The 20764-nt window shown below is 41.3% G+C and overlaps 1 protein-coding gene across 3 annotated transcripts in view; it reads right to left on the bottom strand.

Moving 5' to 3' along the window:
- The window catches only part of Tbc1d15 (TBC1 domain family member 15), a 62981-nt gene that overhangs the window by 35716 nt on the left and 6501 nt on the right, over positions 1–20764 (bottom strand). For all 3 annotated transcript variants that reach the window (XM_021173958.3, XM_021173957.3, XM_085843169.1), the window contains exons 2-5: positions 15669–15767; positions 14239–14313; positions 9359–9497; positions 5387–5597 (exon numbers count right to left, since the gene is read on the bottom strand). In XM_021173958.3, coding sequence (XP_021029617.2) covers positions 5387–5597; positions 9359–9497; positions 14239–14313; positions 15669–15767 — 524 coding nt within the window. The remainder of the gene's footprint in view (positions 1–5386; positions 5598–9358; positions 9498–14238; positions 14314–15668; positions 15768–20764) is intronic.

Here is a 20764-nt window from a genome sequence, read left to right on the forward strand (position 1 = left end):
AAAACGGCCATTTTTGCTTTTTTAGAAAAAGTTTCTACTGTTTAGATATTCATGTAGTAATGTGGGGGGAAAAAAAAACCACTGCCTGTATTAGAAAATAATTCAATAGAATTAAAATGCTTCCCACACATTCTAACAAAAACTTGAGTTTCCAGGAAAGTTTTTGTGGTTACATGTTGGTAATATGGTGATTTCTTCTTCGTATCTGCAGTTCAACAACTACATTCTTTTCTTCAAGTGAATACAGAGCTTTAAATGATAATAAATAAAAGCTTACTATATCAATGCAACATTGGTTATCTAAAATAGAAAATCATTTAATAAATAGTAAGCACCAAGAAGCTAGAAAACCTGAAATGGCAAAGAATGCACCGCTGGCCTCCCTCCATCTTTCTGGCTCTATAGCCCAGTCTGTCCCAAGACCACTGGCCTCCATCTTTCTAGCTCTATAGCCCAGTCTGTTCCAAGACCACTGGCCTCCATCTTTCTAGCTCTATAGCCCAGTCTGTCTCAAGACCACTGGCCTCCATCTTTCTAGCTTTATAGCCAAGTCTGCCCCAAGACCACTGGCCTCCATCTTTCTAGCTCTATAGCCCAGTCTGTCCCAAGACCACTGGCCTCCATCTTTCTAGCTCTATAACCCAGTCTGTCCCAAGACCACTGGCCTCCATCTTTCTAGCTTTATAGCCCAGTCTGTCCCAAGACCACTGGCCTCCATCTTTCTAGCTTTATAGCCCAGTCTGTCCCAAGACCACTGGCCTCCATCTTTCTAGCTCTATAGCCCAGTCTGCCCCAAGACCACTGGCCTCCATCTTTCTAGCTCTATAGCCCAGTCTGCCCCAAGACCACTGGCCTCCATCTTTCTAGCTCTATAACCCAGTCTGTCCCAAGACCACTGGCCTCCATCTTTCTGGCTCTATAGCCCAGTCTGTCCCAAGAGCGCTAGCATTCTCTGCTCACCCACTTCAAGACCCTGCTCAGTGAGAGGGAAACAATACTTAAGGAGTCAATGCCATTAGGATGAGATGTCAGTCTTGTTTGTCAAGTTACTACAACTTGGAATCACATAGGAGACAAAACAGGCTTGTGGGGGTTATCTGTGACTATCTGCATAGGTCTAACTGAGTTGGGAAGACATCCTAAATATGGATAGTTGATCAAATGTATGAATTTTTATATTGGTAACTATTTGGAAAATCTTTTTGTGCTACTTATATTCACTGTATATTCACATCTATAAAGTATGATGTAATTCAAAATAATTTGTAGCAGGAAAGCAGTATCTATTACAACTGAAATGTTATTATTTATTTCATTGATGCTGATATGATAATTAATGTTGGCTGTAAACATGACACTATCTAGAATGACCTAAGAGGCAAGCCTCTAGGTACAGCAGTGAGGGTGGGAAGGGCAGGACACTGCATTGGGCTTGGGGGGGGGGGGGGCTGGACTGAACAGAAAGGAGACGGAGCTGAGTGCAGAGGCAATGTTAGCAGCTGCCCAAGCTTCAGCTCCCATGTCTTCTGCACATGGCTGACTGGAATCCCTTTCTCCTTCCTCACGTCCCTTTGTCTAATACTCTGTCACAGCAATGGGGAAAGCAAACAAAGCAGATGGTCTCTACAATGCTACACAATCCACAAAAGCAGAAGCCATGCTTCTTGTGACCACGGCTACTTTTCCATCCAGTGCTTCATCGAAGACACTGTGTTCATAGCTACCCATTTTCAAAAAGAAGCACTTCTTAAGAAACTCTCCTCCTGGGGGAGACCTGCCTGGGAGAAAAGGAGAATACAATGCATGGCTGCTGTAACACTCTCTAGGCCTCTCCTCGGTCGTGGATCTTCTTACCAAAGAGAATGTGCTTCTCCTGTGCCCAATATACAGCCAGTGAGCTGGCTCACATGGAAGTATGAGGTGAGCACCAACCATGCTGGCATAAACTACAGTGCCACGTACTTCCATCTCCCTGACAACAGCACCTTCGCTCCACCTTTCCTCCCTGTTTACATACTGCCTACATAACATGACCACAACACACTCAATTGCTTAAGTGTATTAGTCAGGATTCTCTAGAGTCACAGAACTAGTGTGTCTCTATATAGTAAAGGAATTTGTCTGTAGTCCAAGTATCTAGCAGTCGCTTAGTCCCACAAGGAAAGCAGTCAAAGAAAGAATGAATCCTCCTCCTTCCAAAGCCCTTATGTAGTTCTCCAGCAGAAGGTGTGGCCAAAATTAAAGGTAGGTGCCACCAAGCCTGGATCTGGGACTTGCTTTGTCCCAGATGATCTTGAACTCAGAGATCTCCTTGCCTTACTCTCCTGGGATGCATAGCCACTATGCCTCAAGATCTCCATGCGAAGACCCAGGTCAGAAACTTGTATCGCTCAGCCTCAAGATCAGGATCCTCAAGATCAGGACCACAGGCGAGCCTTCCAATTCTGGACTGACTTCATTCTGGATATAGTCAAGCTGACAGCCAGGAATGAATAGCCACTAAACTCATCTAGTATAAAAACATCCTATGACCTGACATTTTACCAATCTCCCATTTCTCTTTGAAATTATACAGAAATATTTTTGTAATACTCTTTCAAAAGTATATATCAAACATAATTATCATTTATTCATTCAACTTTAATTGGACATCTATATTATACTGGGTATTATGGGTAGGAACAAGGAAAAAAATGAAAACAAGATACCATCTCTAGCCTTCTGAAGTTTACTTTTCTAGAGTAGAACACACAAAAAAATAAAGCAATACCTTGGGGTTTCACTGCTATCATAAAACTCCACGAACACAGCCGGGTGTGGTGGCGCACGCCTTTAATCCCAGCACTCGGGAGGCAGAGACAGGCGGATTTCTGAGTTCGAGGCTAGCCTGGTCTACAAAGTGAGCTCCAGGACAGCCAGAGCTATAAAGAGAAACCCTGTCTCGAAAAAACCAAAAAAAAAAAAAAAAAAAAAACTCCACGAACACAAGCAACTTGGAGGGGAGAGAAAAGTCAGAGCAGATCTGGAAGCAGGAGCTGTGCTGCTCACTGGCTTGCTCCACCTCTTTGGCTCAGCCCAGGGGTGGCACTGCCCACAGTGAGCTGGACCTTCTCACATCAATCAAGAGAATGAACTACAAGCTTGCTCATATGCCTATCTGTTGGGGCATTTTTTCAACTGAGGGTCCTTCTTCCAAAACGACACTACTTTGTGTCACGTGTACATAAAACTAGCCATCACAAAAGACAAAATTATCCTCTTCAGTAGCATGAGAAAAGCAATCAGGACATGAAACAGGGAGGAGGAGAGACAGAATGAGCATTAGTGGGAGAGGAAGAATTCAGGAAAGTCACTCTGGGAAAGCAGTAACTTGAGACCTTAGAAACTAAACAGGAGATTTCTCTGAACAGGACCAATAGCATATACAAATGACCAAAGAACAAGAAAAAGTTTAGGTGCTTTCAGGAACTCAGAAACCATGTGGCTCAAATAAAGGACACTATGCCATGTGATGAAGTTTAATGTATGAACACAACAGTAACCCAAACACTTGGGAGGTAAAAGTAGGAAGATCAAACGTTTAAGGCTAGCCTCTGCTATGTATCAAGCTCAAGGCTAGCGTGGGTTACATTAAGACCCTATCTCAAACAAAACAAAACACACACACACACACACACACACAGTGGGGAAGAGGGGAGCGGGGGAGGGGAGGGCTTGTGTGCTATGCCGAGGCCCAGTTTCACCAACCACAGAAGTGTAGCACTGAGGAATCCTTCAAATTCCAACAACCTCCAAATGTTTTTCTAAGAGCACTTTGACCTCTTCTCTGTACACAGTGCAGGACATTGTGTTAGTCTGGCACATTTAAAACAAAGTGCTTAATTAAAGCTAAGTCTACCTCTGAGCCATACACACTGGTGCATAGCTATAAACCCAGCACTCTGGAAGCTGAGAAAGGACCAACCTAGGCTACAGAGCAAGGGCCTGTCTCAAAAGCAAGCTAAGCCTACACCTCCAACGCCTGACTCATGCAGAGTGGAGAGGGGCCTGCTACAAATCCACTGATAAACTCTATTGTACCTGTCAGTATCCTAGTGCAGGACCTTAACTCATGCAGATGGCAGCACAACCTGCTAAGACGGCTGCACGACCCTTCTTGACCCTGCCCGCCATTTACTCACGAGGGCCTTGTCTGTTACTCTGCAGCCTCTCTCCCTGCTCCAAACTTCTGAGTCTGTCATGCTGACCATCGCTGAGATTGTGGCATGGTCTATTCTTCTCTCCAACTAAAACCTCCTTCCTTACCAAATCTCTCTATTCCTTCATGCTAAGGGTTCAAGCATCTTCAGGACTGTCTTGGACCTGCCTATTCTTGAGTCTTTGCTCGCTCACCGACCTCTCTGTATGTTAGATAAAGCTCCCCGTCACAGCCTCACACTTCCTTTATCTGATCTTTACTGTTGTCACTCACTTGTCACTTCACTCATGACATCCCATCTCAGAGGCCCACGCCTGCTTCATTCACAACTGAGTATCTATCCAGTGATCAGGGCAGTCTTTTCTGAGTTACACCCCAAGTGCTTGATGAGAACAAGAGCAAGAGAGGGACTGTGTGCCAGACAGGCAGGGACTAGAGGAGACAGAGCGTTCACAAAGTGAGAGGGCCTTGTTTTCCAACTTACATTTGTTTATTTGTTTGCTTTTCAAGACAGGGTTTCTCTGTGTAGCCCTGGCTGTCCTGGAACTCAATCTGTAGACCAGGCTGGCCTCGAACTCAGAAATCCACCTGCCTCTGCCTCCCAAGTGCTGGGATAAAAGGTGTGTGCCACCACTGCCTGGCCAACTTAAATTTTATAAAAGGAAGAAGAATTGCTTGACTTAAAAGTTCCAATCTTACATATAAACTGTGTATTTAAAATAAAAATAAAGGTAAATTAAGAAAACACAATTCATAATTACTGAAGCATCGTTATTAAATTACATTTCCCTTAGAAAACAAATAAGCAAACAAACATAAAGAACATATTGGGACAACACGATGGATCGGTGTAAAGGCCCCTGTTGCCAACCTAGATGGCCTGCATTCAATCCCAAGGACTCACACGGTAGAAGGGGAGAACCAACAACCTAGGTATGAATGCCACAGCATAAATGCATCCACAAGCACGACAATATGTAAATGGTATTTTAAAATGGAAAAAGCTAATGAACTGATAAGAAGTTTTAGGTTCAAAATACTAAATGTTATTCAATCACTAACACAGAAACTAAGTTGCTGACACCCCTGTGTGCGCTCACACCCATGTCCCCTCAGGTCACTGATGCTCATGACAAGTATTACTTTAACACTCCTGCTTAAATAAGTAGAAAATGATTGGGTACTTACTCACACAATACCACATATTTCTCAAGAGATTCGATCAGCAGTTTGCTGTCTCCTTGATGGAAGTGCAGGGCAGGCAGCATGACGTCATCCTTCAGACAGAAGACCAGGTACGACCAGCCCATGCCCTCCTTGCTCTGCTTGACTGACTTCAGGTCTGCCAAGCTGAACAGGAACGACCATTTGCTTTTCCCGTTCCTATGGCCTGGAGCATCTTAAAAACAAGAAGATGGGGCAAAATATCTTTCTTTCTTCATCTTTTTAATAGGTCCTGAGAGTGTTCATCACCTTTGCTCAGCAGTTACCTGTCTAACCCAGGGACACACTGTACACTCATATTACTACAGTTTTCACCTACAGGAGAAGTGGCCACATAACATTTCTTAAAGAGAACTACTTTTAAAATGAGCTATCCTATGATAAACAAATTCAAATACACTATGCAATATACAGTAAAATGGGTTGAAGGAAGACAGGATCTCATGTCTTTCAAGCTAGCATCAAACTCACTATGCAGTGAAGATGCCTTCAACATCTGATCCACTTGCCTCCAACTCTGGAGAGCTAAAATTACAAGCATGGGCCACAGCAAATGCCCAGCTTACTTGGTGCTGAGGATTAAACTCCGGACACTGGACACTGTGCACACCAGATAGGCACTCCACCAGTGAAACCACATAACCATTCCACTAAATTAAATTTCTACTAGATTAAGAATGCAATTCAAACCACAGTGACGTAAAACGCAGCACTTTCTCAATTTGTAGTGAATGTGCAGAAGGTGAAAATCATCCAAACTGTTAGTAAGCAACTTACGGGTTACGGTTGAAAGAAATCATAAAACTATTTTAAAGCATTTTCTTACTAGAAGTAAATACTTATAATGTCTAATGTTACTTTGCTTTCATAATTTAGTTCAGGAGTGTAATGTGTCTCTGAAATCTAAAAGAAAAACAATATACTTTTTAAAGTGTTATTTCATTAGATAGATCAGTCTTATTATTCAAGACCTTTATGAATTCTATCTCACTGGTCATACACAGAATAATGCTTACAAGACTTGCTCAGAAGATTAACTGGTGCTGACCCACATGTACGTCACCTTCGTATGGAATTAGAGATATCACGGTCCCATCGTCTCCCGTAACATTTCCTAACAGGTACCACTTGAGAGCTATCATAAGGCTACGGTAACTATCTGCATGCACTGACCTGCATGGCCTCCAGCCTGGTTTGAATGGTGAACAGTATCTCAGGCTAATGTTAGATTAAGTGCCAAATCCACCTGCTGCTGCTTCAATAGCACAAAGCTCAGAAAGCACAAGCTCGCTGGACATCGAGAACATTTCTCAAAATTAAGACTTCCCTCATCTCTCACCTGTGTGTACACACCTGAACTGTCTAGAAAGAATACATGCTACTCTATTAGCAAAAGTAGAACAATTTTCATAAAGCAGCAGCAATGACAAATTAAATATTAGAGGAACAACACATACAATTATACTCAACTACATTGAACTGAAGCTGCAATAAACTTCACACACAGGATGAAGAGATGGCTCAGCAGGAAAGAGCACTGACTGCTCTTCAGAAGGTCCTGAGTTCAAATCCCAGCAACCACATGGTGGCTCACAAGCACCCGTAATGAGATCTGACACCCTCTTCTGGTGTGTCTGAAGACAGCTACAGTGTACTTATTTATAATAATAAATAAATCTTTGGGTCTGAGCTAGCGGAGTTGACCAGAGCAAGTTGGGCTGGCGGCCAGAGCAAGCAGGGTTGACTGGAGTGAGCAGGGTTGACTGGAGTGAGCATTAGTCCTAAATTCAATTCCCAACAACCACAGGAAGGCTCACAACCATCTGTACGGCTACAGCTACAGTGTACTCATATACATAAAATAAAGAAATCTTAAAACAAAACAAAAAAAAACTTCAAAAACAATGTTGCATAGGACATGAGTTTGTGCATTTTAGGAGCAAACATTTTATACAGATTTTTTTTCCCTTACTGAAAGATATTACATGTAGTATAAAAAGGGAGGCATTTCACATATTCCCCTATTTAAAGCCCTGACAACTACTACAAGTTCGCGTCGACCAGTCTCTCCATTAAGATACAAGCTTAGGAAGAACAGCCACTTACATGAAATGTTAAGAATGCCTCATAAAAATACTGAGGAAATGCAACTTTTATAGATGATTTCCTTAGGCCAGGCAGCACAGGCCTTCACACAAGCAGGAAGATCTCTGAGAGTTCAAGGCCAACTGATCTACACATCAGGTTCTGGGGAAGCCAGGGCAATGCACGAGTTAGGGGAAGGCTGTCCAAATAAAAATAAAAATAAGGGGAGAGGGGAAGTGCCTTTCTTATTTCCAGGTACATCTCAAGTGGCTAGAACACATGAGGTAGTCAAAAGCATGCTCAATAAATGCAAGCACAATCTGCACTATGTCAGCGTAAAAGCAGGTTGCAAGGAACTCTGCAGTCAACAGCTAACGCGACAGAAATGGCTACAGGAAGAAACGTAAAGAGCTAATTCAGAACACCCTTTCCGTTAAGGCAGCAGTTAAAAAGAAACTAGTTTCCATGACCATGTGCAGCCCCTCCAACACATTAGTCAGGGATAGTGAACAGCCAAGTGTACAATGAAGCAGCTCACTAAGTCTCTATGTCTTCACCATCCCATCAACAATTTGACAATCTATTGGGCTGGAACTCTAGACACAGAAGTTTGTTCTTCTGGAAGTCAGTCATTTCAATACACTAATCTTAGAAAAGCAAACAATTTGAAATATAATGTTCAGTGTTTTTACAAAAACCAAGTAAATGAGGCTTTCATCATGCACTTTTTAAAAGTGTGCTCTAAGTTTTCTTTGTACATCCTGGGAAGGGGGAGTACACAGTAAAAAGTGTAAACGCTAAGTGGAAAAAGAATCAAATAAAAACGCCAAACTCATATAAAGTATTAAAATGTTTCATAAAATGTTTCAAGGAATTCAATTTCTTACAAGTTACCTTCTTAGCTACAGCGTCATATCTTATGTCTTTAGTGTCAGCACTGGGAACGCTGAGGCAGGAGGATCTCCAGGGCACCAGGCCAGCCCGGGCTACATAATGAGACCCTAGCTCAAGGTGGAAAAAAATAGAAAGGAAAAGAAGCTGTTTCCTTAGGACGACTAGACAAGAGGCCGCGAAAGAGGTCAAAGCCTACAGACACATGGCAGTGCCACAGCAGGACTGTCTGCGTGATTAAACGCACTGGTAAGCCACTTCCTTGCTGGGAGGTGGTGGCACATGCCTTTGACTTAACAAGCAATCGTAAATACATTGGTCATATCACATGTGAGCTACTTAGATGATATTTAGTATAATACATGAATTCTGTGGAATATGTGCTATTTTTTTGACATAGTATGTGCAATATCAAATTATCTTGGTTCTTTTCTTGTGAACACATAGTAAATACAGATTTAAATATACAAAGGTGAATAGCAACTGAACATATGGAAGACACAGGAATGAGCTACAAAACAAATCGTCAGAGTCAGAAATGTCCAGTTTAATAGTGTACTCCGTCTCCCCTGCTGCCTCAGGGTGAAATAACATCATTTTTAAATACTAGATTAAGGAAAGCATGTATTGAGTACTTTGCTTTGAGACTCCAGGCTGCCCTTGAACTCAGGCTCCTCCTGCCTCAGCCTCCAGTGCTGAGCTCAGATGTGCAGTTATCACCCAGAGTTTATGAAAGTTATTTTTTAAGTGTTTCTTACTTTGCTATTAGTAATTAAAAAATAGAATGAGTATTTTTAAATCCTCTTTTGCAGTCACAACAACAAAACAAAAAATAAAAATAGGACAGAACTAGTTATTATGCACACACATTAAAGAATCAGATCACCCTCGTGGTTGAGGAATATTAAAGCATTTCTTTGCACATCTGTTCAGTTTAGACCTCAAAGATGTCATTCATACCTCCATTTGTATGTGGCTTCTTCTTAAACGATACTGTAGTAACCATGTCCCACTCTGCCTCATAACTGCTCTGGTGGTCCGACCCCCGATGAGCTCTTTCCTTTGGAGCCTGAGTCCACTCTACGACTGAGCTGGAGTCCTGAAACAACAACATTAATGTGTAAGTCTGAAGCTAGTAGATGCCAATGTGTAGCACCGGAGCCCCCATGAGTGACAGGCAGGCAACAGGACACCAGCCAGCTCTCCTCCTTGCTCTCTTGCTTCCCCCCTCTTTGCAGTCAGGGCTGCCAATCAACACGTACAAGCCACAGGGGTTCTGAAGGGCTCTGGCTCTCACTCGATTTCACCTCATTTCCTCACTGACCTGTTATGTATGCAGCTGTGATGTCTGAACATGGTGGCCATCTTAGGACAAGAGAAGGGAAGTGAAAGGTAAAGAGCATCCAACTCTCAGAGTGAGGTTTGTGGAAAGTAACTAACTGTAGGGATTTATTTAGGGCAAAATTAATTACGTATTTTCTGACAATAAAAATTAGCTAAAAGCAACATTAATCTAAGATGTATAGCTATAACATATCTATATATACATAATTTAGATATAACATTTGTAATATAAATATACATGTATCATATACCAATGCATATGATTTGGGTTTTAAAGAAAACAAAACCAAACATCTACTTCTGTATAAAGAACAATATATGTAAGTTAAAGTGAACCTCTAAACCATGATAGGCAAAAGAGAAATACCCTGACTACAAAACAACACCTCCAAACTTCGTGCAAACAAATGGGAGCTAGTGAGATGTGAGCATGTAAAAGCCTCTTGCTGCCTGCCAAGCCTGTCCATTTGTGTTCAATTCCGGGAATGTGTACAGTCAAAGAACAGAACCGACTCCCACAGGTTGTCCTCTGACCTTCACATGCACACAGACAGACAGAGAACCACAAAGACACAATGAAGCACACACAAGACTAATGAAATGTAGAAAAAATAATAATAAACACATGTTCTGAACAAGGAAGTGAAAACCGAAAGGGACTCGAGAAAAGCCTCACTGCTGTCCCAGGGTTTGACTCCTAGTACCTACATGTCAGCGAAGCCATCTGTTTACTCCAGTTCCAAGGTGAACCACCACCCTCTTCTGGCCTCCCTGGGCACTAAGTACACAAGTACAGATGCCACCAAAACACCCATACACATACAAAAAGCAAGAAATTGATTTTAAAAAGGAAAAAAGTTTTAACACCAGGAGAAATGTTTTAAAAAGACTTTATTTTTGACTTATTTAATTTTGAAATATATCAAATATAAAAGAAAGTATGAGAAAATGGACTGTCTTCCACTGTTGGCAGTAGTACTTCCTAACAGTACCTGCAGGAGGGCAACATAGATGAACTCGTAAAAAGTAAAATACCCATCGATAGGAGGGTAAGGAATTAAGGGGGTGGGTGTTTAAGTCCTAGGCTAGAGCTTGAAGGCTGATACATACTAAACTTTACTTCTAGTTTATTTATACTCATGCATCACATAATGACTTTTAAGTAAACAACTAACCACTCTCTCTTTGCACACGCACGCACACACGCACTCGCACACACACACACAGAGCAATGATTCCAAAAGATTAGAGTGGAACTGAAAAATTACTGTTGTACAATGGCTTAGCAGAAGTCTAGTACTGTGGCACAAGGCACTGATCTCACTTACGATGATGCTAATGTAAATGCGTCTACCACATGCCGCCGGTCATGGAAAAGCACAACACAACAAACTATGGGCAGCATATCTGTGATACTGAAGATGGCTCCGTGCAATGCTTACACACTGACTAGATTTTTGTCATTAAGACTATACATATTCTACTTTTTTCTATATTTTTATATATTATACAATACAGCACTATGATCATACTCTGGATATCAAAAGGACTCATCAGGTGACTGATATGTACCACCCAGGTTAGTGTCGGTATATCCTATGATGTTCCTACAATGGTGCCATTATCTAAAAAAGCACATTTATGAGTTTGTCCCTACATTTAAAGAAAGCATGATTATTTAATCAACACACAAAAATAAATAAAATAAAGTTACAAAACTAAGTATAAAAATTTCAAATATACCATCAAAATTAACAGAGAAGGAAAGTATTCTAACATGCACAAGCCAGAGATGAAGCCTAGAAAGATATACTAACCAGGGAAGAGAAGGTTCTGAGCAAGGACATCTGCAGCGAAAGGTTTTGTTAAAGGGGGAGAAGGAGATTCTTAGGGTCAGGGTGAAACCACAAACCCATGAGGAGGAGACTATATGAAAAGGCAGTTACAGAACACAGTGGTCTCTTTATTATTCCAGGGCCTACACTTCAAAGGTCATTTTCAGAGAGCTACCATAAAGGTTTTGTTTGGCTGGGTTCTTTAGTTTTCTTTCCCTATGTGGTCCAGGCTGGCCTTGAACTCAAGAGACCCCTCTGCTAGTGCAGGGCTTAGAGGCACATACCATCCGGCCCCGTTCAGAATGCCCTCTCTTCATCCCCAACACTGGCCTCTCTACAGCACAGTCAGCAATGAGAATGAGGAGTGCTAAAGACCCACCTCAGAGTCATCCCATCCCACATGGCCCTCAACACCTACCCGCCCTACAAACACCTGCTAGTAAATAAGTATGAGCCTAAAACTACAAAGGCCTCTAAATACCAAGACAAGTGTATAAGCAAAAGGCCGGAGTCCAAAGCAAACATGGGAGTAGCAGGAGAAATCATGCAGAGCAATCAGATTATACACAATTTTTTTTTAAATCATCTTTATGTTGGGTGTACTGGCAACAAGTCTGTGATCCTAGCACTTGAGAAGCAGAAGTAGAAAGACCATGCAAGTTCAAGACCACCCTGGTCTACACAGCAAATGCTAGGCTGCTCAGGGCTACAGAGAGACTATCATGGAGCTGAAGGTACACATGACTAATGCTTAAACTCTCCAGAAACAAAATGTATATCATACCCGTGACAAGCACCATGCTCTCTATTTAAGGGGAAGGGAGAGTATTCAGAAAGGAAAGAGGTCTTGGAAAGTCAAAATGTAGTCGATGGCTCAGTGGTTAAGTGGCCCTAGATTCAATTCCCAGCCTCTACACTGTGGCTCACAGTTATCTATAACCCTACTCTCAGGGATTCAATGCCCTCTTCTGGACTTCATGGACACACCACACACATGTGCAGACACACCTACATACATTAAAAAATATATTAAAAAAACTAACAAATTTTCCTAAAGAATACTATAAACAAAAAGCAACAAAGAAGAAATAGGAAAGAAAGTTCTTAAAGATTACAGGACTTATCCAATGGCCTAAAAAGTTTCAGAATATAAGAAAACAGAAAATTGGGGGAGGGGGAAATTACCAAAAATTTCAAGAATATTTACCACAACTAAAAGAACAATTTACATATTTTAAAAGCACACCAAACATCTAGAAAAATGTTCACAAAGGCCTATTACCCAGAGTACCTTGAAGACTAGAAATAAAGATAATCATAAAAATTATATTAAAAAATACATTCTGAATCAAAACTGCACTAGATTCAACATCAATAAAGATGATAAAACAAGCTTAGAGATTAGAAACAATAAAGAAAATTAAACCTAGAGATCTAGAAAATTAAACTTTGCTACAGGCCATCAGCTTTGTAATACACCACAGCAGAAGGGGAAAGAGGGAGTGTTTACAAAACACTGAGACAGGTGACACTTAACAATACCAAAGTCCAGCCTGCAATCAGATCTCTGCCCATTCAAAAATCAGCATTCGTATAAGGCAGAGCCAATCTTTGCGCAGTGCATAGAAACGTTACGCCAACATTTATTGGCATGTGCGTGTGCATGCATGTGTGTGTGCATGAATCTTAGGTGGTAGAAAGGAGGGGGACACTGTGACCCCCACAGAAAACGGATCTACTGCAGGGAGAAGAGTACCAGCACAAAGTGGGCAGGGAGACGGGGTTTGTAGAAAGTTATGCAAGGCACGCTTTGCTGGAGTAGACAAATAGGTAAAGTTCAAGCAGACATGAGAAGGAACATTTCACTAAAGCAGACACAGGTAAAGGATGTTTTGCTAAAGCAATCACATGATACTAAGAAAGACCCAACAGATGGAGGATGATACTGGATGGTATTTGTATGCCTTGCCATTCATTTATGTTCATCCTTTGTCATGGCTTCATAGAAAAAAAAACCACACCCAAAAACTTCCTGTGGTGGTCTGATGGCTTCTTGCCGTTTCTGCAGACTCAGGCTGACAGACAGAGTGGTATCAGCTGGTACAGACTCAAATGGTGTTTTGCTGAGGCAAGACCTGTTATGGACAGGTGATGTTTGGAAAGAGTGTAAATAAGACCCAACAGACAGTGATGGGGGCTTGTGCGTAGCTAGCCTTGCAACTCGTTGGTCTCTCATCTTCACTGAGAACTCCTGGCGTCCCTGCTGGTCCTTCCTGGTCGACCTGCTAACTTGCCGATTGAGGTCTGGCTGGTACTGCTGGGGCAGGCCTCTGCTGCTGCTCTGTGTTTGCTATCCTGACACTACTGAACTGAACTGATGGCATATAGCCTGACAGTGCAGGTTAGGTTAGCTCCAAAGAACTTCCCGGCATCCTAATAACCGTTCTTTCCCACTACCTCTGGTGGGTGGTGGGCTAGAAGGAAGGGTAAAGTGTTTAAGAACCCTTATTAAAATAAAAGTAGGTTTTAAAAAACTTAAGCCTACACAGGTGAAGGCACTAGAGCAAGGTGGTATATAAGACACGTGTATGCCTACATACTTACATATACACACACAAAAAGAAAACATATATCATTCTCTGAGCAGTAGTTTATAAATACCTTTCCAGCGCACAGAATACTGGAAGAATCGAATGCATCATCCAACGGTCTCCAGTCTACTATTACTTCAGCATCCTACAGAAGGAAATCAGGAAATTTAGAATTCATCAAGAAAACTTGAGCATCCTGATGAGAGAAACCATGAATTATATTTATAATTCATCAATATACTATATATATTATGTATGTGTGTGTGTATACACACACAATGTATGGGGGGGCTTGGGTTTTTGGTTTTTTGTTTGTTTTTTTTTTTGGTTTTTCCAGACAGGGTTTCCTCTGTTTAGCCCTGGCTGTCCTGGAACTCACTTTGTAGACCAGGCTGGCCTCGAACTCAGAAATCCACCTCCCTCTGCCTCCCAAGTGCTAGGATTAAAGGTGTACCCTAACCACCACCCAGCTAATATACTATATTCTTAATCCATTTTTTACTTCTAAATGCAAAATAAAAATTTAGGTCCTTAAATATTAGTATTTTACACATGCTAACATTATCATTATTTAACAATCATGGAAATTTAATTCTAATTATTTCTCATTATGAAAATTTTGTATTACTATAAAGTTTGCATAACCCTTTTCTCTCTCTCGTGAGACAGGATATCTCAGGTGCCCAGGCTGTCCTGCAACTTGCTACAGACCAAGCTGACCTCAAAACCACTAGAATCCACCTGCCTCTGCCCCCCAAGTGCTAGGACTAAAGGTGTGTACCAACATGCCCAGCTTTATATACACATTTAAAATAATTCATGATTCTCATCACCCAAGGTATTTTGTATCTAGCATATCTCAATATTAAATTTACAACAATTATTCAACTATACACTATCTTATGAAGTGGGAAATTTCTGGTTTCTTTGAAAACTCAGTTGTGTCACGCGATGTTTCTCTGGAGCTGTCTTGTGGGAGGAGGTTTGGCTGAAGCAGACACAGGAGTGGATGTTTGGCTGCAGCAGACATGTGAGAGAGCTCACAATGCTTTGCTGGAGCAGACACTTGAGAGGGCTCTCTTGGTATTCCAACCAATTCTTCTCTCGGTGAAGCCTGTGCTCTACTGGACCCAGCCGATCAAGCCGCTGCTACTGATTCGTGTTGAGTGTTTGCTGTTGGACTGGACTGCTGATACCCCGACAATGAAGACTAGAATTGCCCCAAAAACTTCTAAATAAGTCCATAAGTTCCTTTTGCTATAAACCTTCTTTCTTTTTCCCCTACCTCTCAATGGGCTAGAAGAGAGGCTGAAGCACTCTAGAACCTAAATAAAGTAGGTTTAGAGAAAAATCTAAGCCAGTAATCTTACATATATAAAATTCAGACTCTTCTCCAAAGCCCTGAAGACAATCACCATCATAAATTATTATTATTACTATTATTATTATTATTATTATTATATTATTATTATTAAATAAATCATTTTACCAGAAACTCACCTTTTCTAAAACACGCAATATTCCTGAAATTAAGCTGTCTTGGTCATTTGCCTTTCCGCAAGATGAGTGAATATATACTCCTTCTTGTTCATATATAATCTGAAACAGCAAAAAACCAAGATCATCATGTGAGTTCCCTTTCACATGTGCATCATGCACATGCGTCGCCCTACTCAGAGCTGAAATGGCAGGCCCGCCTCCGTCTCCATGGGAGCTGGAGATCTGAAGGCACGTGTGCATGGCAAGTACTTTACTAAAGGAGCCCTAGCTCCCAGTCACACTTTTTATTTCAACATTTCTTAAAAGTAACTGAGATGTGTTCTTTCGTTTTGACTTTTTAAATGTTTTATTCATATGCATGTTTTGCTTACATGTAATGTCTAATCACCATTTGCAGGCCTGGTTCCTGTGGAGGCCAGAAGATGGCATCACATCCTATGGAACTTCGAGCCGTGTGGAAACTGGGGACTGAACTTGAGTCCTTCAGGAGAGCAGCCAGGGCTCTAACTGTCGAGTCATCTCTCTAATCCTCAAGGTATTTTCCTATAATACTGTTTAAGTGTCTGATTACCCCATATACAAATGTATCACAGGTTGACTGGACAAGAAGATTCGTGAATATGTACTTACAATGGATATTTTAGGAACAGGGCCAAATCCAACACAAAATTCTTCTGTTTCATATATGCCTTATATATACAGTCTGAAGGCTTAGAGTGCCGTGACTGCAGAGTGTCAGGTGAAGTTAAGGTGTGGGATTTTCTATTTCTAGTGTCGACTCAGAACTGAAAACATTTTAGATTTGAGAACATTACAGATTCTGAATTTTCAGATTAGAAATATTCAACCTGTATTAAAACACACCACACAGACTTCAGGGAGCTTCAAACATAAAAAAATTAGAAGGAAATTTGCTTCAATACACATGAATATTTCTTTTTCAGATTGGTTAAAAAAAAAAATCACATTTTCTTTTTTTTTTTTGCTGGAATACTGTATTAAGCTTTATTCTTTTTTTAACAACTTTTTTTATTAGATATTTTCTTCATTTACATTTCAAATGCTATCTTGAAAAGTCCCCTATACACTCCCCACTTCCTGCCCTGCTCCCCAACCCACGAACTCCCACTTCCTGGCCCTGGCATTCCCCACATTCTTATTCTTCTCTATAATGACGTTTAACTAAATGCTATGTGCCTACTGTATAAATCTATCTATTCCAGTCTGGAGCTGGGATAACCACCAGTGATATAATGCTTGCTAGCAGGCACAAAGCCCTGGGTTTATTTCTAGCCACACACAACACCAACAACAATATTTTAATATTTTAAGGAAAACACTGAGTTCAAACTAAAAATCTACATGAAAATATCCAAAAGATCAGCCAATAAGATATAAAGAACAGGTAGGTGCTTTCTCTGTACACCTATAGTGGCATGGTCTCACAAAAGATCATGCTGCTGTAGTTTTATAACACAGGCATAAACTTACAGAGAATAAGGCGGGAGATTTCCCCTGCCCCTATCTTCCACGGAACACACAGTCCCCCACCCACTGCTTTGTCCCATCCCCATCTCCAACAGCACTCTCTGACCAGGGAGGCAGTCTATCTACAGCTCCTCACCTCACTCTCCATTCCTCTAAAGTCAATCTTCTAGCTTCATCCCTAACTGTGGCAGACCTGCTGTGCCCTCTCCTCATTCTCTGCCCCCATTCCCAGGGGACTACGCAGATCCTGGTGGAACACCCTGCTTTCCTCTCTCCTGTGAACCCCATCAGCAGCTGCCACAGCTATTCCATTCCTATGTGTCAGCTCCCAGTACCCAGAAACACATTTTACCTGGAACCCCCAGTGCCCACACCCATCAGGACCCCAGAATAATCGCCTACCAGGCAACATACAACCACCACATTAAAGAGACAGGAAAACAAACAAAACAGAAACCAAGAAACAAGACATGCCACCCCCAAAGGCAAGACCAGACATTAGCACCTAAAATTATAATCTTCCCAATCCCAGATGCCGGGATAAAAACACAATCAGTAACAGCCAGGACAGTAGGCCTCCACTACAGCCCAGCAACCTTACCACAGCAGGCCCCTAGTATTCCAACATAGCTGAACCACAAGACAAATACCTTAAAGCAGCTTTTATGAGGAATAATTCCTTTAAAGAAATCTACAAAAACACAAACAGTAGACAAAATTAATCAAACCGTTCAAGACCTGAATATGGAAACAGACTCAATAAAGAAAACTCCATTGAAGGAAATCTGGAAATAAACACTTTAAGACCTCACAGGAACCACAGAGACAAGCCTTATCAACGGGAGAGACGAAGGCCAGAAGCTCGGGCACTGACAACACAGGACAAGAAACGGACACCTCAGTCAGAGCAAATGTTACATCTAGAAAGCTCCAGGCACAAAATTCCAAGAAACCTGGAACACTATGAAAAGAGCAGATGTAAAAATAATGAGGAGGAGCCAGGTAGTAGGGACGGGGCACACGCCTTTAATTCTAGCACCTGGGAGGCAGAGGCAGTCAGATTTCTGAGTCTGAGGCCAGCCTGGTCTACAGAAAGAACAGACAGCCAGGGCCGCACAGAGATAACCTGTCTAGAAAAAGAAAAAAAAGGAGGAAAGGAAAGGAAGTCAAAAACACAGAAATCATTTTCAAGAAAATTTCCCCAAACTAAAGGATATGCCTACCAAGGTACACGGAGCATACAGAACACCAGATACAGAAAGCCAAGTCCCTCTCCACACATACTAATCAAAAGCTGTAAGGGGAAAAGACTAAGTAACATATAAATGCAGACCCATTAGAATTATATACCTCATTTCTCAATGGAGACATTAAATCCCAGAAGAGCCTGGACAGATTTGAGACCACACATGCCAGCCCAGTCTACTATACCCAGGAAAACTTTTAATCACGGTACATGGATAAAACTGCCTCTGCCTCCAGTGCTGAAGTCACAGGTACACACACCACCATGCCCTGTTCTTCTTCTGTACCTTTTTGAGGGAAAATTACATGCCACAAAACTCAAAATTCTAAACTATATTCTACTGCATGTAGAAGACAGTCATGTTTATCTTTCTAATTTTAAAGGTATAATTTAACTTCTAGAAATTGGTTAAGTCTGCCTGAAAAGACAAATAGAAAGCGACTGATTCGCATTAACTACTAAATTTTATGAAATCCCCAACTCTGTATACATTCTATATCCTCTGAATTCAACCAGATTAAAAAGTATTTAGTACAAAAAAAGCATCTGTATTACATGCATGCACATTTTTCTTACTATCCCCTAAACAATACAGCATTATCTTCAATTTACATAGCTTTTCTATTATGCAGGTATTACAAAAGAGCATGAGAAGGTGCACAGATTACATGCAAAAAATTAAAATAAATATTTTAAAATGACCTAGCATTAATCCTAGCATTCATGAGAAAGGAGTAGGCAAATGTCTGAGTTCCAGACCAGAAGGACCACAGGAGGTCCAACAGTATTTGCTAGGGTGGGACCAGTGAGCAGCTCAACAGATAAAAGGACGAAGCCTCATGACCGGAGTTGGAGCCCCAGATCCTGTGGAGAGCCGAGTTATCTTCTGGCTTCCATTCATACATATGAAATGGCATGTGCACTAATGATGTGCTACTAACATTAATAGCCTTTAGCAAAGGAACTAAACCAGATAACTTATTAAAATACCTCTGAAACCAGGCACTATAGCACATGCCTATAATCTCAGAACTGGGAGGCTGAAGCAGCAGAGACATAAAGAGTTTAAGGTCATCCACAGCCTTATAACGAGTTCAAGGCCAACCCTGGTTTTCATGAACTGCTATCGCCTCAAAGGATGCTAAGGAAAGATGATAATAATAATTTATTAAAGAGCTCTGAGGGGCTATAGAAAATGATTTATAGCAAATTTGCTGACCTTGATTTTAACAATAAATGCTAATGAGCAAATATGAGACATTGCAGGCAAACTCAATGTGGCAGACAGAGATGCACTTCTGCATTACTGAATGTAAGCCATGCTCCTGACAAAGCTGAGGAGAGAGCATGCACAGCCCAAGGTGAGCTCCTACAGTTTCTATACTGATGTCGAACTGAGCTATTATAGTACCACCAACTATTTCCAAAACCTAAGGATAAATGAAAAGCATTCAACTAAAATACTCATTAATAAGCTTAAGGTAAAATCCTTGCCCTACATCTCTCCAAATATGGAAACTCAATAGCTACTTCCGAATACCCACTTTAACAACTATGTGAATTTCACAAAGTAATCCACAATCAAGAAAAGCTTCAAATTTTCAGTTTATTTAAAAGCTATTTAGCTTACAGAGAACAATTTAGGCTTTTAGATACAGAGAGTATGCCCAGGGAAAGCCACATGGTTCAGATATGCTGCTGCGCTCCACAACTAAACATCTAAGCACCTAATTGCTATCTCCATTTGCACGCGCATATTAAACCATTCTGCTCTGCAGGAACCTGCTCTTCATATTGCCAGGCTATCAGACATCCCAACTAGTTAATTACCCTGAAAGCTTTTCACCATCCTGACTCTATGCATTATAGTCTGCCAGCCTTTCCATGACCCCGCCCCACATCATGTCTGAGTCTCTGCTCACATACATTCTGCTGGCCTGCTCTAGTTATCTGTGTGATGTGTAACAGAGAACCAGTGCATCTGATTACATCTTAACAGTTTCAATTCCTCTAGACTCTACCCTTCACCTCTACTACGGTGACACTACACCTCCTGACACCCACACACAAATTTTCTGTCTGTGCCCTCTCTGAGTCTTCCTGTTCCCTGAAACTTTTGAGTGGTTTCTATGTAACTACTGTACCTCAAACACTCTACTCTATTATCCCTCCTCCACAAACAATTTCTGCCAACCCTTCAAAAAGAGTACAAGCCTGTCAGACTCTTCGGCCCACTGCCCACTCCACTCCATCTGACTTACAAGGGCCTCATCTTCACAGTTTAAAGAGTGGGTTGACATTCACAGTTATTTCTTCAACTCCTGCTAAGGAATTTAGAAATTTGAAGTTTATCCTGAAGACA

This window comes from Mus caroli, unplaced genomic scaffold, assembly GCF_978045245.1.
Source record: "Mus caroli unplaced genomic scaffold, Mus_caroli_1 scaffold_9, whole genome shotgun sequence".
NCBI lineage: Eukaryota > Metazoa > Chordata > Mammalia > Rodentia > Muridae > Mus > Mus caroli.